This window comes from Suillus discolor (assembly GCF_016758755.1).
Source record: "Suillus discolor strain FC423 chromosome Unknown F5147scaffold_2, whole genome shotgun sequence".
Classification (NCBI taxonomy): domain Eukaryota; kingdom Fungi; phylum Basidiomycota; class Agaricomycetes; order Boletales; family Suillaceae; genus Suillus; species Suillus discolor.
In genome coordinates this window covers 269587-285070 of record NW_024541249.1, presented here as the reverse complement: position 1 = coordinate 285070, position 15484 = coordinate 269587, and the positions used below count along the sequence as shown (strand labels likewise).

The 15484-nt window shown below is 47.8% G+C and overlaps 5 protein-coding genes across 5 annotated transcripts; 2 read left to right on the top strand and 3 right to left on the bottom strand.

Annotated features, from left to right (window-relative positions):
• Nucleotides 1-473: 473 nt before the first annotated feature.
• Nucleotides 474-2252, top strand: F5147DRAFT_116703 (uncharacterized protein). Its single transcript, XM_041428097.1, has 4 exons — nucleotides 474-816; nucleotides 867-953; nucleotides 1006-1633; nucleotides 1683-2252. Exons 1-4 carry the CDS (start codon nucleotides 654-656, stop codon nucleotides 1957-1959), a joined length of 1155 nt encoding a protein of 384 aa, XP_041299391.1. The 5' UTR covers nucleotides 474-653; the 3' UTR covers nucleotides 1960-2252.
• Nucleotides 2253-3131: 879 nt separating this feature from the next.
• F5147DRAFT_664609 (P-loop containing nucleoside triphosphate hydrolase protein) lies at nucleotides 3132-7847 on the bottom strand. Its single transcript, XM_041435026.1, has 21 exons — nucleotides 7529-7847; nucleotides 7413-7476; nucleotides 6941-7358; nucleotides 6528-6887; nucleotides 6100-6474; nucleotides 5743-6043; nucleotides 5514-5686; nucleotides 5447-5458; nucleotides 5311-5396; nucleotides 5205-5253; nucleotides 4931-5147; nucleotides 4857-4872; nucleotides 4744-4804; nucleotides 4603-4690; nucleotides 4485-4547; nucleotides 4319-4419; nucleotides 3997-4267; nucleotides 3893-3942; nucleotides 3753-3842; nucleotides 3657-3696; nucleotides 3132-3604 (listed from the first exon to the last, which is right to left on the bottom strand). The coding sequence occupies exons 1-21, from the start codon at nucleotides 7611-7613 to the stop codon at nucleotides 3270-3272; spliced, it is 3255 nt and encodes a 1084-aa protein (XP_041299390.1). The 5' UTR covers nucleotides 7614-7847; the 3' UTR covers nucleotides 3132-3269.
• An 18-nt stretch (nucleotides 7848-7865) lies between these two features.
• F5147DRAFT_664608 (glycoside hydrolase family 18 protein) lies at nucleotides 7866-9928 on the bottom strand. Its single transcript, XM_041435025.1, has 6 exons — nucleotides 9447-9928; nucleotides 9386-9397; nucleotides 9274-9327; nucleotides 8792-9227; nucleotides 8633-8729; nucleotides 7866-8575 (listed from the first exon to the last, which is right to left on the bottom strand). The coding sequence occupies exons 1-6, from the start codon at nucleotides 9749-9751 to the stop codon at nucleotides 8004-8006; spliced, it is 1476 nt and encodes a 491-aa protein (XP_041299389.1). The 5' UTR covers nucleotides 9752-9928; the 3' UTR covers nucleotides 7866-8003.
• Nucleotides 9929-10349: 421 nt separating this feature from the next.
• F5147DRAFT_116606 (uncharacterized protein) lies at nucleotides 10350-12064 on the top strand. Its single transcript, XM_041428096.1, has 6 exons — nucleotides 10350-10762; nucleotides 10822-10881; nucleotides 10934-11263; nucleotides 11313-11383; nucleotides 11437-11807; nucleotides 11873-12064. The coding sequence occupies exons 1-6, from the start codon at nucleotides 10481-10483 to the stop codon at nucleotides 11953-11955; spliced, it is 1197 nt and encodes a 398-aa protein (XP_041299388.1). The 5' UTR covers nucleotides 10350-10480; the 3' UTR covers nucleotides 11956-12064.
• Nucleotides 12065-12481: 417 nt separating this feature from the next.
• On the bottom strand, nucleotides 12482-15427 carry F5147DRAFT_664597 (P-loop containing nucleoside triphosphate hydrolase protein). Its single transcript, XM_041435024.1, has 17 exons — nucleotides 15170-15427; nucleotides 14887-15120; nucleotides 14680-14839; nucleotides 14529-14623; nucleotides 14343-14478; nucleotides 14119-14291; nucleotides 13996-14072; nucleotides 13876-13944; nucleotides 13774-13825; nucleotides 13650-13724; nucleotides 13437-13594; nucleotides 13269-13387; nucleotides 13178-13214; nucleotides 13096-13126; nucleotides 13023-13040; nucleotides 12824-12976; nucleotides 12482-12766 (listed from the first exon to the last, which is right to left on the bottom strand). The coding sequence occupies exons 1-17, from the start codon at nucleotides 15368-15370 to the stop codon at nucleotides 12737-12739; spliced, it is 1818 nt and encodes a 605-aa protein (XP_041299387.1). The 5' UTR covers nucleotides 15371-15427; the 3' UTR covers nucleotides 12482-12736.
• Nucleotides 15428-15484: the final 57 nt, after the last annotated feature.

Genomic DNA, 15484 nt, shown 5'->3' with positions numbered 1-15484 from the left:
AACACTTACTAGGTGTCCGCACTAGAAATGGCCACGAGGCTCGAACCCGATCTGATGTCAACAATGCAATTTCCGCGTTGCACAGAGAAGAACACAGCTTTTCCAACGCGTCAGTGCTTCCCTTGAGCTGTATTACGGTCCGTCTCCTCGTTTGGTTTATTCGAAGCGGAAAATAATGAAAGACCGCGAAGATTGTCCCCTTACGAGCTCAAAAAAACAATAACAACGCACCTATAGGTTCGGATGATCATAGATCTTATACTCTCCCTCTTCGGGATACTAGTATAACTTAAATTCATTTATTAACGCCCAAAGTTAACTCACTCCCGACCTACTACTTCAAGTACCTCATTCCGCATCTTGTACTTAAAAAACACGCTTCATCCTACCACCCCCCTTGCCCAGTTTGCACAACTACGCCTCGTGTTCAGTTACCTTTGCCGGTGTTCATGTTTACCTCGTTCATTCAACGGCCCTGATCGGTTTATCCAAGTCACAGCCTTCCCGTGCCGCAGGCCTTTTCTTGCTCGTTCGTCGGGCAATTGGCATGCTCAGCGCGTGTTCCTTCATACTTATATCCACATCGATTTTCTTCTTTTCATTGAACCATAATTTTCCTTCACTTCCTCTTTTGCCTATCTGCTTAACTTACTATGACAAACCCGAGGGACGATCGTTTGTTCTCAAACCTTTCCAAGGCCCGCAAAAGCCCTCCTGGAGGGGATTCTCAAAATAGTGGTTTTTTTCAGACGGGACAGGGTGGGCGAACTGTGCTCCCTCCTCTTTCTTCAGCGTTTCCAACCTCACCCTCTTCAGGTCTGTTTTTCTATCTAGTGTAAATGCAAATATGCTCAACTCAAGTATAGTTCCCAACTATCCTCCATATTCTCAGCAACGTTCATCTCCTGGAAAAAGTGATCATAGTTCTTCGAGCTATGGTCAGTGGCCTTCTAGTATGTCTGACATCACTTATCCCGATCGCACACTCATCAATTTTACTTCAAGCGGTAACAGTTCCCCCACAGCATTCCAGTTATTATGAACAACACTATGACCGATACCCTCAAACCCAATACCCAAGTTATCCACCGCGTAGTTCGCCGACGATCCCGGTCGATTCCCACGGCTCTCGCAAGCTGCCTCCATTAAATATGCCCGATAGATATCAGGGTAATTACGGGGCAGTCGCTCCTCTTGTCTCCAACTATGGTGATATTCGCTCGCCGACCGCAACCTACCCTACCGAGTATGCTCCTTATCCAAATCAAAACTCATACTCATATCCCCCCGTCCCTGATCCACGTCATCATTCGGGTCAACTCCCATCGATGCACCACTCGCCGCAGATGTCAATGGGCATGTACCCATCGGAGCGCGGTATGCCTACGCAAGTCGAGGCTCATGGTCCTTCTCCCTATGCCCGAGGGCCAATCACCAATTCTGCACTAACACAAGAACCTGCTCAAATGATGGATAACGAGCAACCTGCCATCAAGAAAAAGCGTAAGAGAGCTGACGCAGCTCAGCTCAAAGTCCTGAATGAGACATACGCTCGCACTGCGTTTCCTTCTACTGAAGAACGCGCAGAGCTCGCAAAGAAATTAGACATGTCAGCCAGGAGCGTTCAGATCTGGTTGGTGTGTTGCACAAATCAAAAGATCAATGTTCATGCCTTTCCATAGGTTTCAAAATAAACGGCAGTCGATGAGACAGACTACCCGCCAGTCGTCGACATCAGTGTCGACACCGCATCAACCATTTAGCATGTCCTCTCAAACAGACGAAGTGTCGCATACTTCATTTGGCGGTAGCAGTATCAGTCCTACGTCTGTTTCACATACATCATACATTCCACGATCGAGTCAGGACGGCCGGTCAGTGGCGCAGGACAGTCGGTCACCTATCCCCCATCGGCGCGAAGAAGATCCCCGCAAATGGCAGCAGCCTGGTCGCTACTGAATATTTGATCGTTGTCTAAACACCATGCCTTCATTTCAGCTAGATTCATTCTCTCCTCATCACAACAGAAGCGTCGTCATCCTTTTGCATTAGGACCTCGATCATTCATTAACACCGTATTAACTTACTCGCCAGCCCCTTAATACCCATTCATATCTATATATCCATATCACTCCACGCAATCTGATGCCCTTTTCCAATCCGTCCACATGTACCTGCCTCCTTGATGCACTGTCGCCGTAGTTTTTATGTACTTATCACGTTCTTATCATCGCGCTCAATATTGGTCTGATCACACGTACACGTCTGAAAACCGAACGTTGTTCTTGCTCGATTTTGTCACGGATGTCCGCCCCGCGCGGTTAGAAGGCCGTGAATTACGCCACTAATCTTTTTAAGTATGCTCTTCGGTTTACGATCCTACTGATAATAAGTACGTGAGATACAACGAACGCTTGCCACAACAACATCGGCACGAATGCCATCGATAAGATGTCATGTGGCTGTTGGCAGCGCGAGTTCACCGCCGCATCAGCGGCAACCTGCCGTCCAGCAAAGCTCCCTCGTCACGCCGCGTCGATCCCAGGACTTGTTTCCAGATCCACGGTCAGGGTATCTCCTTGGCGTATTCATATAGCAACAATTCAAGAACCGCGCGAGAAGGAATGTGTTTTTTTTTGTCGATCAAGTCAAGCGTTACTACTCGGGCAGGGGCCCCTCATGATCATGTAGGTCCTTCTGATGAAAGAAAAAAAAAACTTCTGACGGTCCGCGGCTGAAGCTTGAAGCGTTGAAACCGTGGCGCTATTTCAGGCCAGGGGATAGTATTCGAGATAAGCATGAAGCTCGAAGTTTGCAATTATGAATTGGGAACACCTTCGGAAACTGCCGCATAATGATTGTCACTCAATGTCTGAATCCGTTAATGTAATATTATTAGTTGGTCCCTCCTCGAACACATGTCCCGATCATCGGATTCACCTTGCATGTTTGACAACGATCATTCAAATGTTACACACCGCCAGCAATCGACACGTTGAAATGTGTGATCACCACCTGCGTGGGCACGGCCATCTCATGCGCGAACTCCCCCGTTGCAAGAGGTTACAGACTCGGCTTTTTATCGCCTACACTACGTGGCAGTGAAACTTCTCAAAAATCTGCTCAACGAATTCGCGGTAAAACGGAAAATCTATTACTTCACAGCATGAGAGGAAGGTAATCTATAAGAGATCTTGTCGAAAAGCATCCGCGGATCAGAATGAAATGGCCCCTGATGAACAGCACAAAATTCACATGGTCTCTCGATCTCAAGGGTCAACATCACTGTCGGTGTCCTCAGGCCGTGGTCCACCGTGAGTGAGCCACGCGAGCTTCCTCAACCTCCGACGTTCCTCCTGAGCCTTCACTTGGTTGCGTGTCGGTTTCTTTTTCTTTTTGATGAGCTTTGAAGTGCCAGCGTCTTCAGCCCCACTCCCTGCAGGAGTCCCATGAGCCGAAACAGCCGGGCTCTGCACTCGCGAACGAGCTGGGGTGTTAGCACCGCTGCCCTTTGGAGACTTCAAGTCGGTAAAGGCATCCTCGACAACAGCGGCCTTTCCTTGATGTGTCATCCGTCCTGCTTCAATCTGCCAGATTTCAGGACCTGGAAAGCTACATCAGAAAGATATGCAAAATGCAACACATCGAAGACTGACACAAAGCCGATACAAACTCGTGATTATGTGAGATGATGACCTAAGGCACCCCATGTCACCTGGATTAGAATTTCGTACTTATTTCATGGTGCTCACCACAGCACCACCCCATTCCCTGATAGCCACCGCAAGGCCGCCCAGCGCTTCACGATCTAGGAAATTACTTGGCTCGTCAAGAACGCAAACCTACAAAGTAACTTCAGCACATCATCATGACAACCAGGCGTCTAATGAACCTGGGGATTATTCCAGAGACAGGCCGCAATAACCAACTTGATTTTTTGCCCTGGCAACGCCGGAGATTAGTAGGATAAAACAAACGCAATAATTGATTACAAACCTCCCGACAATCCCGAAATTTCATTATACTGCGCGATGTCCCCATCGAGACCGATGTCCTCGAGGTGTTTGCGTACAATTTGAGCAGATGTGTCACGAGTCCCTGCACCTTCTCTCGAGGATTCCAAATCGTCAAATTGCTGCACCAACTTTACGAAACCTTTGGCCATCAACTCATCACGAGGCACCCAGGTGTTGAACTTGTGGTCAAGACCACGCCATTTGACTTCATATTGGAATGTCTTTTTCAATTTTTGACGACCCATAATAAGCTGGATAATTTTAGGATGTGGATCAGATCGACAATGTAAAGTAATACTAACCTCCAATTTGCGCTTGGTGCCATTCCTGCCAACCCAATCTTGATCGAGGACTTCCTTCTCTTCGTCTGTCAGAACACGAGTGGCCTTTTCCAGTAATTCACCTGATATGGTTGGCAAATTATATTAATGAGACACTGGCAGGGTCACTTTAAGTTTAAATACGTACGATCGTGACCATCCTGGAAACGCCACTGGATATAGCCAATTGGTGTCTTTTCTAAGTGGTGTTCTAAATCGATGTTAGTTTGGTATATCTAACGCTGAAGTTGTAGATAAGAGTGGACCTATATGGTGGGTGGCGTGCTGTGAGACGTAACCAACACGAAGGGCCGGATGTTTGTATACAGTTCCCTCTTGAGGAATAGTCTCGCCCTGAAGTAAAAAGGTCATTAAGGGGACACTATCGATCAGATCATCACTCTTGCCGTCAGAAGTTTGATCATAGTCGATTTCCCTGCGCCATTAGGGCCGATTACACCTACTCGGCTGGATGACAATGAAACACGCTCAATCAGACATGTGGAGCACACAAACCCACCTGGAGAGTGATAATGCTTGCGAGGTGGAGCAAATAAGGCTTTATCACAAATAGAAGCATGAATTATTACTCACCGCAAGACACGTTTATTAGCGAAGGTTGTGACCGACCGGGGTACGTGAACGTGCAATTTGACATCTTCAATATGGCACGAGTGTTACTACGAACACCCATCAAGGAGCCAGGCGGAGGAAATGAGAATTTGACGGATGTTGCCGCCAGGGTATAGTAGGATTTAGCCTCCGGGTGTTTTTCCACAAACGACGAAAGATTTCCCGGATAATAGGCGAGCTACAATAGAGGGGAGTAAATCAGTCGGCGTTTACCATCGACCGACGAGGGCCTTACCTTCTTGGACTCGTAATGTATGATATCAGTAGTCACATTATCTAAAAACCTAGCCACGTGGAGAGATTTAGCGATTGAATGCTAGGATCGGGTTAGATGCACTTACCCAGAATCGTGACTGATGATTAGGCAAGTAACATTTTTGTGAGCGATGAGATAACTCTCAAGCCATTTGACGGAAGCCCGGTCCAACTATCAGGAAAACGTCAGTCGATGGAAATGGGGATAATCCGGATACGAACATGATTGGTAGGCTGCATTGCAAAAAGTGAGCTAACCCTAGAACAGTAGCATCAAACCACCTCGCACCTCATCCAAAAGAAGAAGGTCGGCATTGTAAAGCATTGCACGGGCCAACTCTAGTTTCATCTTCCAACCACCAGACAACCCACCGACTACGTCTGACTGGCGGGCATCGTCAAATCCCACCTCAAGCAATTGATTCCGTATTTTAGAACGCGGAATTTGTGCCAGAGCCTTGTCTGCGGCAAATTAATTACTGTCACCAAGCATAATAATAACGAATAAATGTACTAACCTGACGCCACAAAGTCTAGCACAGACATAGACGTGTCCTCGCCCTGCAAGGAATGCTCTACCATGACACAACGTAATTGATCTTGAGGCGGAAAATTTTCCACTTTGCCGTCCCGAAGCTGGCGCATAAGAGTCGACTTCCCTGATCCATTCGTTCCGAGGATGCCGTAACGGCGCCCGCGGAACAGACGGAGTGTTGTGTGCGAGAGCAGTAAAAGTGCACCATAAGCGAGAGAAAACAATGAATCACACAGAAGCTCGCCCTCGCCACTCTCATTGTCGTGCACAGATTTGTGTAGTGCCTAGATGGTGCCTAATGATGAAAAGTTCCCTTGCAAAATAGAGCAAGAGCACACACTTGATCAATTGCACGGAAATGGGCCCGTACCGACTCCGCAAAGCTAGCAGATCCCTCTGGCCCCAGCCAGAATGTCATATACACACCGACACAACGTTTCCATACTTCCGGATCTTGGAAACGGCGATTATAGATAAGGTCAGCAACCATGGACCCCTGAAATTGCAAAGATTGGTCCAAAAGAGGGTGCCTTGCGGATAGCGGAGCATTTGGGCTAGTCGCAGAAGGGATAACAAGGTCTGACGGAAGCAACAACAACAAGACGGCAACAGCTTCAGCTACCTCCTTGCTGACATCCCGCGTCGGCGGCGTCCCCGAGGTAGATGCACCTGCCTTGAGTAATGTACCAAGTGCCGTCTCGCCGAAGGCACGAACCTTAGTAAATGGCCGAATGAGATTCGCAAAGCATACAAAAGAGTATAACCAACCTCCGGAAACGCGGCACCCTCAGCAATCTTCTGCACGCCCATTACGAGAGGGCTAAGGTATCTTGCGGCAACTACGGGGTTCCTGACCAGTTTGACTAAGTTATCGATGACGACAACTGTACGCCGCTGCACTTCCATGCTGCGATCATTAAGAGCGCGAAGGAGCAACGGTACAAGAACGGCCAACGCTGGTGCCGTGACTTCCGCGACGAAAGTCGTTGATGATAGCGCCTTTATGCAACCAGGTACTGCATCAGGATGCGACATACACTTAACCAGAGCGGAGATGTGAGGAGCGAGATCGGGGTTCGCAAGCGTCGTGCACAAAGAAGTGGCGCACTTGACGGCAGCAGAAGCAACCTGCAGTAATTCGGTCGGCGGAGTAAAGTAACGCAAGGACATTCATAACGCACCTCCTTTTTTGTATCGTGCATTGCTACTTCGACCTTGGGTAGGATATGTCCAAGTTCATCAGCTACTGCGTCCTTAGCGCGAGCCACGAAACTCTTGAGAGCATCTAGGGCTGCGACTTTTGTTTGCCATTTTCCTTTCTCTAGGATATCTTCTAAAATGCCGAAAACAGTTCGTGTAGCTTCTGGGGGGAGAAGCTGGAGGATAGCCTTCGTCGCAGCTGTTGCAGCGATCCGAACAACCTCTCCCTTGTCAGACAACAAATCGAAGAGAACGTGAAGGCTTGGGAGAAGTAGGGGTGCACAGGGGGGACCGAGAATAGCGGGGAATGACTGGAATGCAATAGCACTAGATTCTCGTTCCCATCCAGACTTCTTGTTGAGTGCGAAATTTTCAAGGATAGTGATTACATTTTGGTCGCTGTTAAACTTTAGATGCAATCATTTTAAAATGTCGCAGATAAAATGGACGCACACCAAGCTCTCTATACCTGCTTTAGAAACAGCAAGAGCGAGCTTGTCAGCTGCTGCCTTGGCGTCTACATAGATTATGATGAGTTCTATCTCACAAGAAAGTCGTGGGATGTAAACCTGGGCCAGAGGGTGCAGTGCGCAAAGCCTCGATGATCAAAGCGAATTCCGACTCCAAAGAAGAAGTCATTACAGCGGGAGACATTTGAAAAACTCAGGATATAGGTCCTAGGATAAATTGTGCGATTAGAAGGAAATCGTAGTCGACCGGTCTATTTGATCTTGAGCACTGATGATACAGGTGAGATTGAAGTCGAATCTCAGTGTAGGATGCCTCCGATTATTGTCCAAAATCTATGGGTCGTGAAACGAGAAATACAGTTGAAAGAAAGCCCTGCAGCAGTGCCGGCGCCCACAACCACTAAATTTTTTGGCAGTGCTCATCACGGCAGTCACAGAAGTCACACAGCGTAACATTACAAGACTGCTATCATACGGAGTCGATGAAATATGCTCGAAGGAAAAGTGATGTTACAGTAATTGTCCTAGAAAAGACGTCCGAGTCCTCTTGTATCGTGTGATGCAATCGATGAATCTAAATGGTACCGCTGCGCAGGTTGTCGAATTGACTGCCCTCATAGCTCAGCCAGTTGGGACTCAGGTCTAATGGTCCCATGGCATTCTTGACGGTTGCAACTAAGCTCCTCCCGGGCACTGGGTCCTTTCCAAACCCGCCTTCCATTCCCTCTCGCGCGCTTCCTTTGTCTCCGCTTAACTCCCAGAACATGCTTCCTCGAAGACCTTGACGGCGGATCCAATCGCCCTTCCAATGGCCGACGTGCTCGTTGTCAAAACTCACCATCTCTTGCTTCTGATAGTCGTGAGACCAGCTCGCCAGGGCCTTGTCGTCTTGGAACACGTATGTGCCTGGGAGCGGAAGAGCACGGTAGTCATAGACACCTTGCTCCCAACTGCCTGGTCCGATGCCGGAAAACGGTGCCCCGGGGCCGGACGTGTTCATGAAGCTTCTACCGTACAGCGGAATCCCGAGGACCATCTTGGAGCGAGGGACGCCGTTCGCGCTGTACCACTCAATCGCCTGTGAGGCACTGATAGGTCCACCATAGATGTTGGCTTGGTGATTTGCAACAGAATCCCATGAACCAGCTGTGATATTTTCCATGTGAGTCAATTTGTAATGCAACCAAACATTTCAGCACATACAGAAGTCATACGCCATCATATTCCAAAAATCAAGGTAGTGGTCCATTTCACGTACGTGTAACTTTTGATAGTTATCGGGTCCACAAGGAGCGGCGATCTAGCAAAAAACAATACCTCAGATTGGAAGTTCGGCGGGATAGGTAAAGTTGCATGGCATACTGTCAACAAGAATCTGTGATAGATTCCCTTCATTTGAGCGTGCTGATCTAGGCCTACTCTGAGTTCCCTTAGGAGGTCGGCGTAGCCACGAGCTTGGTAATCATTGGATGGATATTCATAGTCCACATCGAGACCATCAAGACCGTAATCCTCGAGCAGACGAACTGCGGACCGCACGAAGTTGGCACGAAGGGCAGGATTGACGACGATAGGATGGAACTTAGGGGAATATGTCCAACCTCCGATTGAGAGAAGGACCTTCAAGTGTCTATTTTGCTGTTTCAATTTATAGATGGCCTTGAAATTTCCGTAGAGGTTGTTCCCGACATCATTCCAAGAATCGCCAGGGTAGTGAATATCTTTGTCCGCCCATGCATCAGAGAGAACAACTTCGCCCGTGTCAGGTCTCAGATCAGCAAATGCATAGAGAATGTGGCTAGATGGATAGTGAGCTTGAAAATGTAAGGAAGACAGCGCCTTACGTCAAATCTTGGACAGGGATGTTTGACGGCGGGAACTTGCGACCGTAGATCCCCCTACAAGTAAGAATAATAATTGGCGGAACGGTCAATATTTTCCGTGAATGACACGTACCAATTTACGAAGCTGATAAAACAGTCAGAAGTGGGTCATTATAAAGGATATCAACACTTACTATCCAACGCTGTACTTTCCTTGACCTTGCATTTCTGGAGTATCGCTCGGTGCTGGCGGTACTATGGATGAATATGTTTGAGATTCTAATGCTTTGGTACTGCCAGTGGTTGCAGAAGAGTCTTGTTGAAAAGACGGATGTTGAATAGACCACGAGAAGAACGCTTTATACGATACAAACGCGATGATGATGAACACTAATCCAGAGAGAAAAAGTGTCTTGCGAGATGTAAAACGAGAAGCGGGTTTGACGGGCAAACTACCTTCGTCAGAAGGAACTGCTTGGTACGATGTTGTCGAAGACATGCACGAGACTCATACATAGCTCCACAAAGTTTGGCATGCTGACCAAACTCAACTATTACTAGTGGCTGTCATCCAAGCAAGCATGGCATCCACTCTACTGCTCGCCATCACCATTTTCCATATCTCACGAGTCCAAGGTCAGACTACACTGAAGACAAGAAAATTTATTGTCCAAGAACCAACCAAGAACTCACTCGAAGGTCGACAGACTGGACACACTCGTGGACGTGTATCTAGGCCTGGATGAATATTTATAGCCATGTTCGCCAAGTACCGTTAAGACTCTAGGTTCAAGCCCGACGCGATGCATGCCCCGCCGAAATGGGCTGCCAAGTTACTACCTTCAAGATGAGATGCTTGAAAGTGACAACAGCGAAAGATGAGTCTCGAGTCTTAATACTAAGGACTGGTACTCGGTATTCAGGATAGTCTAACTGCGTTCATGTATACATTTACAAATGTGGCCCTTAGGCTACCAAGCAATATCGCTTCCGAAGACGTAGGATGTCTCGTAATCCCTTACCATTGAAAATTAATGTTTTCTACCATTTTCACAACCTAATATACTAGCGAGACGGTCCTGAACCTTGCAGTGCTCAGTACCTGGTTAGACTAAATTTGTATTTTTGTTTTCATCTCTTCTGTCTTAGCCTGCCCCTGGTACCGCCTCGAGTCTCCGTCGCTGCCACCTCGGAAACCTTAGTGCAAATTGCATTAGCAACTATCAGAATGCATAACGAGATCATAGAACTCACCGACTCTGATTCTGATTCTAATGCTCGCCCAGTGAAACAGGAGTCAGACAAAACATCGCACCTCAATCGGAAGGTAACCGCCCTCAAGGCAAGCCTGACATCCAAGACCAACCTCGTCGCGGAACAGGGCAAGGAGTTAACTAAACTCCGCAAGGAAAATAAGCAGCTTAAGAACGACCAAGACCTTCGGACCGCTGAGATCGCAGGGCTTCAAGATGAGTTGAAGAACATCCTGCGTCAACTGGATGACCAAACAGTTCGTGCATACGCTCACGAAAACTCACGAAAAGCCACTCATATAATATCTTTTAAAAGGTTAAAAATCACAATTTCAACATGATTAAGCTCAAGAACTTGAAGTCGAATGCTGTACTAGTAAGCGGTCATTTTTTTTCGTTTCGGTTTTGATACTAACTTTTGCGGGCAGTCAAATGGGACTGTCGTCGAAGCTACATGGCATCACGATGTTGATCAAGACATGTCCGACAGCTTCGCATCCACAGCGCCCTCGCAGCCCTCAAACTCAATCACCTTTAGATCGAGTCCGATCGTGAAACCAGAGCCTGTCCGAGTCGATACAACAATTAAAGTCGTTATCAAGTCGGAAAATGAACCCGATCTGATCGAACAGGTTCCGTTCGTCAAGGGTGAAGATGGCAAATTTGATGTCTGGAATCTTGAGCACCTTGGTCTCGGACCTCCAGTTGTGGTCGAAGAGCGGTTCCGCGTCGGATTTCCGCGCACCGTGATCAGCAACGTGAGCTCGGGGTTTCCCTGTCTGTTACATCAAACTAACCTTACCTCAGGCTCTTGGCGGATGTCCCCAAACCATGTCGAACAACTGGCAAGGTCGTACAAAAACGGATAAATTCCCATAGTGCGTATCTCGACTCTACCCAATATACTGTTACTAAAGTTGAAGCTTCACAGCTTGGCCATGAATCGTTTCTACAATCCACACCTCCCACTCGTTCCGGGCGGTCATGGTGTCGTGTTTTGTGAGGTAAAGTATTTCAAAGACGGCTCGCTCATTGAAGGGCCAATCGACCTCATCGCTCCTGACAAGCCAAATCAATGGATATACCTTGGTTCGTATGAGACCTTCCGGTGGGGTGAAATTTCACCCAACCAACTTGACCTACTCCAACCTCTGGTCATTCAACATTGGGTGTCTGGAGCCCTAGCGACCGCATGGGGAAGGAGCTGGGTCGAAAGAACGAATGCCGAACTTGTAGAAAAGGGGGGTGAAATTCGCCTCATCGAGTTTACGGAAGATGGCCTTCGGGAGGCACTCAATGATGGTAGGCTTGTGATTAACTTCACCGTCATGAAATGTGTTGGATACCGTACGGAATGGTTCGAGCAGTTCTTGCATTACCAGGCGCATCCAAAATCGCAGAAACCGCAGAAACCGCAGAAAAGGAAGAAGAAATCGAGCTCGAGAGTTAAGAAACCCTCCGCCAAAAGGGTGAAAGGAAGCGAGCGCCAGAAGGAGGTGCCATCTGAAAGTGACGGTGACGACGAATTGCAACCTACCCCGCCTGGTAGTGACAAAGATGAGTTTTCTGATGCGGAGGACGGGATGAAAGGACGCTTGGGTTCAGACTCGCCGGCTGCGTGGAACGAACACTGTATTCTCGGGCCTCCACTGGAGCAGGGCGTCCCATCAGACATAGGCAGATCCGGGCGCAGTAGCAGATGTCCTGGCGCAGTGGCAAGAGTCCTGGCTCGTAGTCCGTAGTAGGTCGTAGTCTGTCCTCGATAGATAGAACCGTAGCCTCCCGCTATATAGGTCTGGCCTTGGGTTCCCCTTGCAGTCCGTTCCCGTTACATCACAAGCTCTCAAGATCTCAGGATTGATACCTTCACTATATGATTGAACACTTACTGTATTGTGTCTTTGAAGATCTACAATATTTGCAAAATAGTTTTTATAATCTCACCTACTTAGAAGGCAGATCAGGGTGAAGAATAGGTTTCTGTGAATGACAGAGATGAGACGCTGTAGATCTATTGCTTCAAATTACCAATAAACTATCACTTATACATGAATACAATTCTTCCACACTCGAAAAATCATTACAACCAAACAACAACCAAACAAGTCCATTGGAAGAAAAATTGAGTGCAACGGAGTGCGACAAGGGTGGCTAGTGAGTGAGAAGGACGTGGATGACCCCTCGAGTGAGGAAACCTAGGAAGACCAGCCGGTCACCGCACCATAATTCTGTCATAGCAGACGAGTAATAACACCAAGTCCCTGGAAGTGTTGACAGTCAGAGATGCAGTGGTAAGCACGGTGCAGTCGTCAACATACCTTGGTCTTACCCTCACGGAACAATAGCTTCATCCCGACCTTGACAAACTCTGGTTGTGTAATGAACTCAAACTGAACGGTGGCTCGATCACCGGTCCGCAGGACCCCCTCAGGGTTGTCCATCGATATGATACGAACAGTTTGGCGGACAGCCTAAGATTGATGAGAATTACAACAAACATCAAAAGATCCTACTCACTCCACAATGAAGCATGGCCTATGCACACACTGCATCAGCATACGCCGCGAGAACAGCGAGTCATTGAGCATACCTGGTAGTTTCGTTGCATGGTAGTATTGTGACTGCAAGTTCTGCTCAAATTGTTACATCGTGCGAGGTATACTTGAGCTCACTATAATATAAGGACCTGCCCTTCGAACTGGCGTGTTGCTGTGAGTCCTGATGAGTTATCGCAAACATAATGGCAATAAATGAAATGTTGACCTTTCGGGGGAGTATCGGCCTTGTGTACTATGACCATACCCTTTCTGACGGCCGCACGTTTCACTCGCTTGAGAGCGAGAGCGACGCATTGGCCAGCCTCGGCTGTCACGACATCAGCTCTATGAAAGTTCAGTACCCGCAGAAAATGCTAACAGGAACCGAAAATACCGTTTTCGTTGCATGCTCCTCACAACGGTCGACTGGAAATGTCCATTGGAGTCTGGCCCAAAGAGAACGGAGTCACCTGTCTTAACACTTCCACTGTTGAGAATGCCATTGACGACTGTCCCCACGTATGGGACAGACCAGACATCAGTAACTGAATACTGTAGCGAAAGATATCAGTTGCACGCTTGAATGTATGCCAAGGACCGGTCCTACCTCAAGTGGCTGATCGACTGCAAACGTCTCGGTGTCCGCTTCGCTGGATGGAAGGAGATTCAAGAACGTGCGAAACTTCAGTCAAGTCAGAAACATAGCAAATGTGAAAGTACACAACACCGACATAGTCAAGGCCTTCTCCAGTGACATTGGAGACACGGAAAATAGGACATAGTCTATGTTCCATAAGCATCAGAAATCCACGATCGAAGCCAAACAGGCATACTTGTATTGCGCAAATGTCTGCGACGATTCAACCGCGACTTCCATCGAGTTCACAAAAACTGGCGTTTTCCTTCAAAGTAATCTTATGTGGATTCAAAGCAGAGTAAAGGATATGATTCACCTGCATCCAGGACTCTTCAAGATCTTTACCACTTGTTTCATAGTCTCATTAAGAATATTAGGTGGGGTCATATCAATCTATGTGGGAATTAGCTTAGCCGGATGGTTGTGGGTTACTTTTTACCTTGGTAATACAGACAACGACGGGCACGCTCAAAGCCAGAGCTATTGCCAGATGCTCCTTCGACATGCCAATAAGCCCAGCGTTGGCACCGACCATAAGAATCACACATGATGGCGCCCCAGACGTCAACCCGTACAGAGTAGTTTTCAAATATCGCTCGTGGCCTGCAAGGTCTACAAAATGGAGGTGTATATACGAAATGAAGTCACGTCGAACGGACTTACCGCTGAATGAAACTATCTTGGCTGACTGTGCTGAAATTTCGTCCCAGCCCAGTTTATCGCGTCGAATCACGTTTGCGTCAGCAGACGGCAGTATATTTGGGAGTACCGGGGTTCCAGCTGTCGAAAAGCCAAGGATCTGGGTAAAAAGATGTAGGATAGTGTAGGCTGGTGGGGACATGAACTTACTTCCATCCCTACACTAGATGTTCGTCCGGTTTCAATCTCGTGTTTATGCCGAAATAAAGCTACACGAGCTCGGCCTCTCCCGTCATCCAGAGGACCTGAGAAGAAATAGATGATTGAGACAGACATGCCTGCATGCATGTGTATATCATACCACGTGTTAGAACTCCTAGTGTTGTAGACTTTCCCGAATCAACGTTCCCGACGACAGCACAGCGAACCTCGGGAACTAATTCAATGCTGGGCGGAGGTAATCGTAGTAGTAGAGTTGCACGTGGATGGTGGCCGTCAGTAGTCTCAAAAAGAACGGATACCTATTGGAGATAAGTTCATGCTTCCTATACATAAATAGATAACACACCTTTCCCCCCAGCTCTTCCACAACCCTTTTAACTGATGATTGTAATGAAGCGACTTCGACGTCTGTTCGCGAGACCCCCGACCATCCTGTTGCGTCGTCCACGTTCTCTCCGGCAAAGAGCGATGCATGGGATGGTTGACAGCCAATGCGGAATATGTATTCGCCTTTGCGTCCAGTGATAAGTTGTGCTACCGAGGTGCGTGCTCGGTCATAGTCATGGATAGATAGTAATGCCTGAGAATATTTGAGCGAATGCGCAACATGATAATGGAAGGTGGAGTACCAGAACTGCTTCAACCTCACCCTCGATGCCGGCATCCCTGGATGGAGGTGGCTCACCCACAATATTAGATTCCTCGAGTACCTGTGTTTTCTTGGAATGTATATTACGAGGAGCAGGAGTTCCACTAGCTTGGCCACGTTGGCGGGCGAGTTCCCGTGCATAAATCTCCTGAATTTCGGATTGAAAGCTCTTTAGAGACATTACTAGTATGAGTTAGCAAGCAGATAAGTATTGTGAGCAATACTAGTTCTAGCAGCTCTTTATGGGGGTGCATGTTGAGTCAGAATGACCAGCCAGTGAGTCACGTCACCCTCG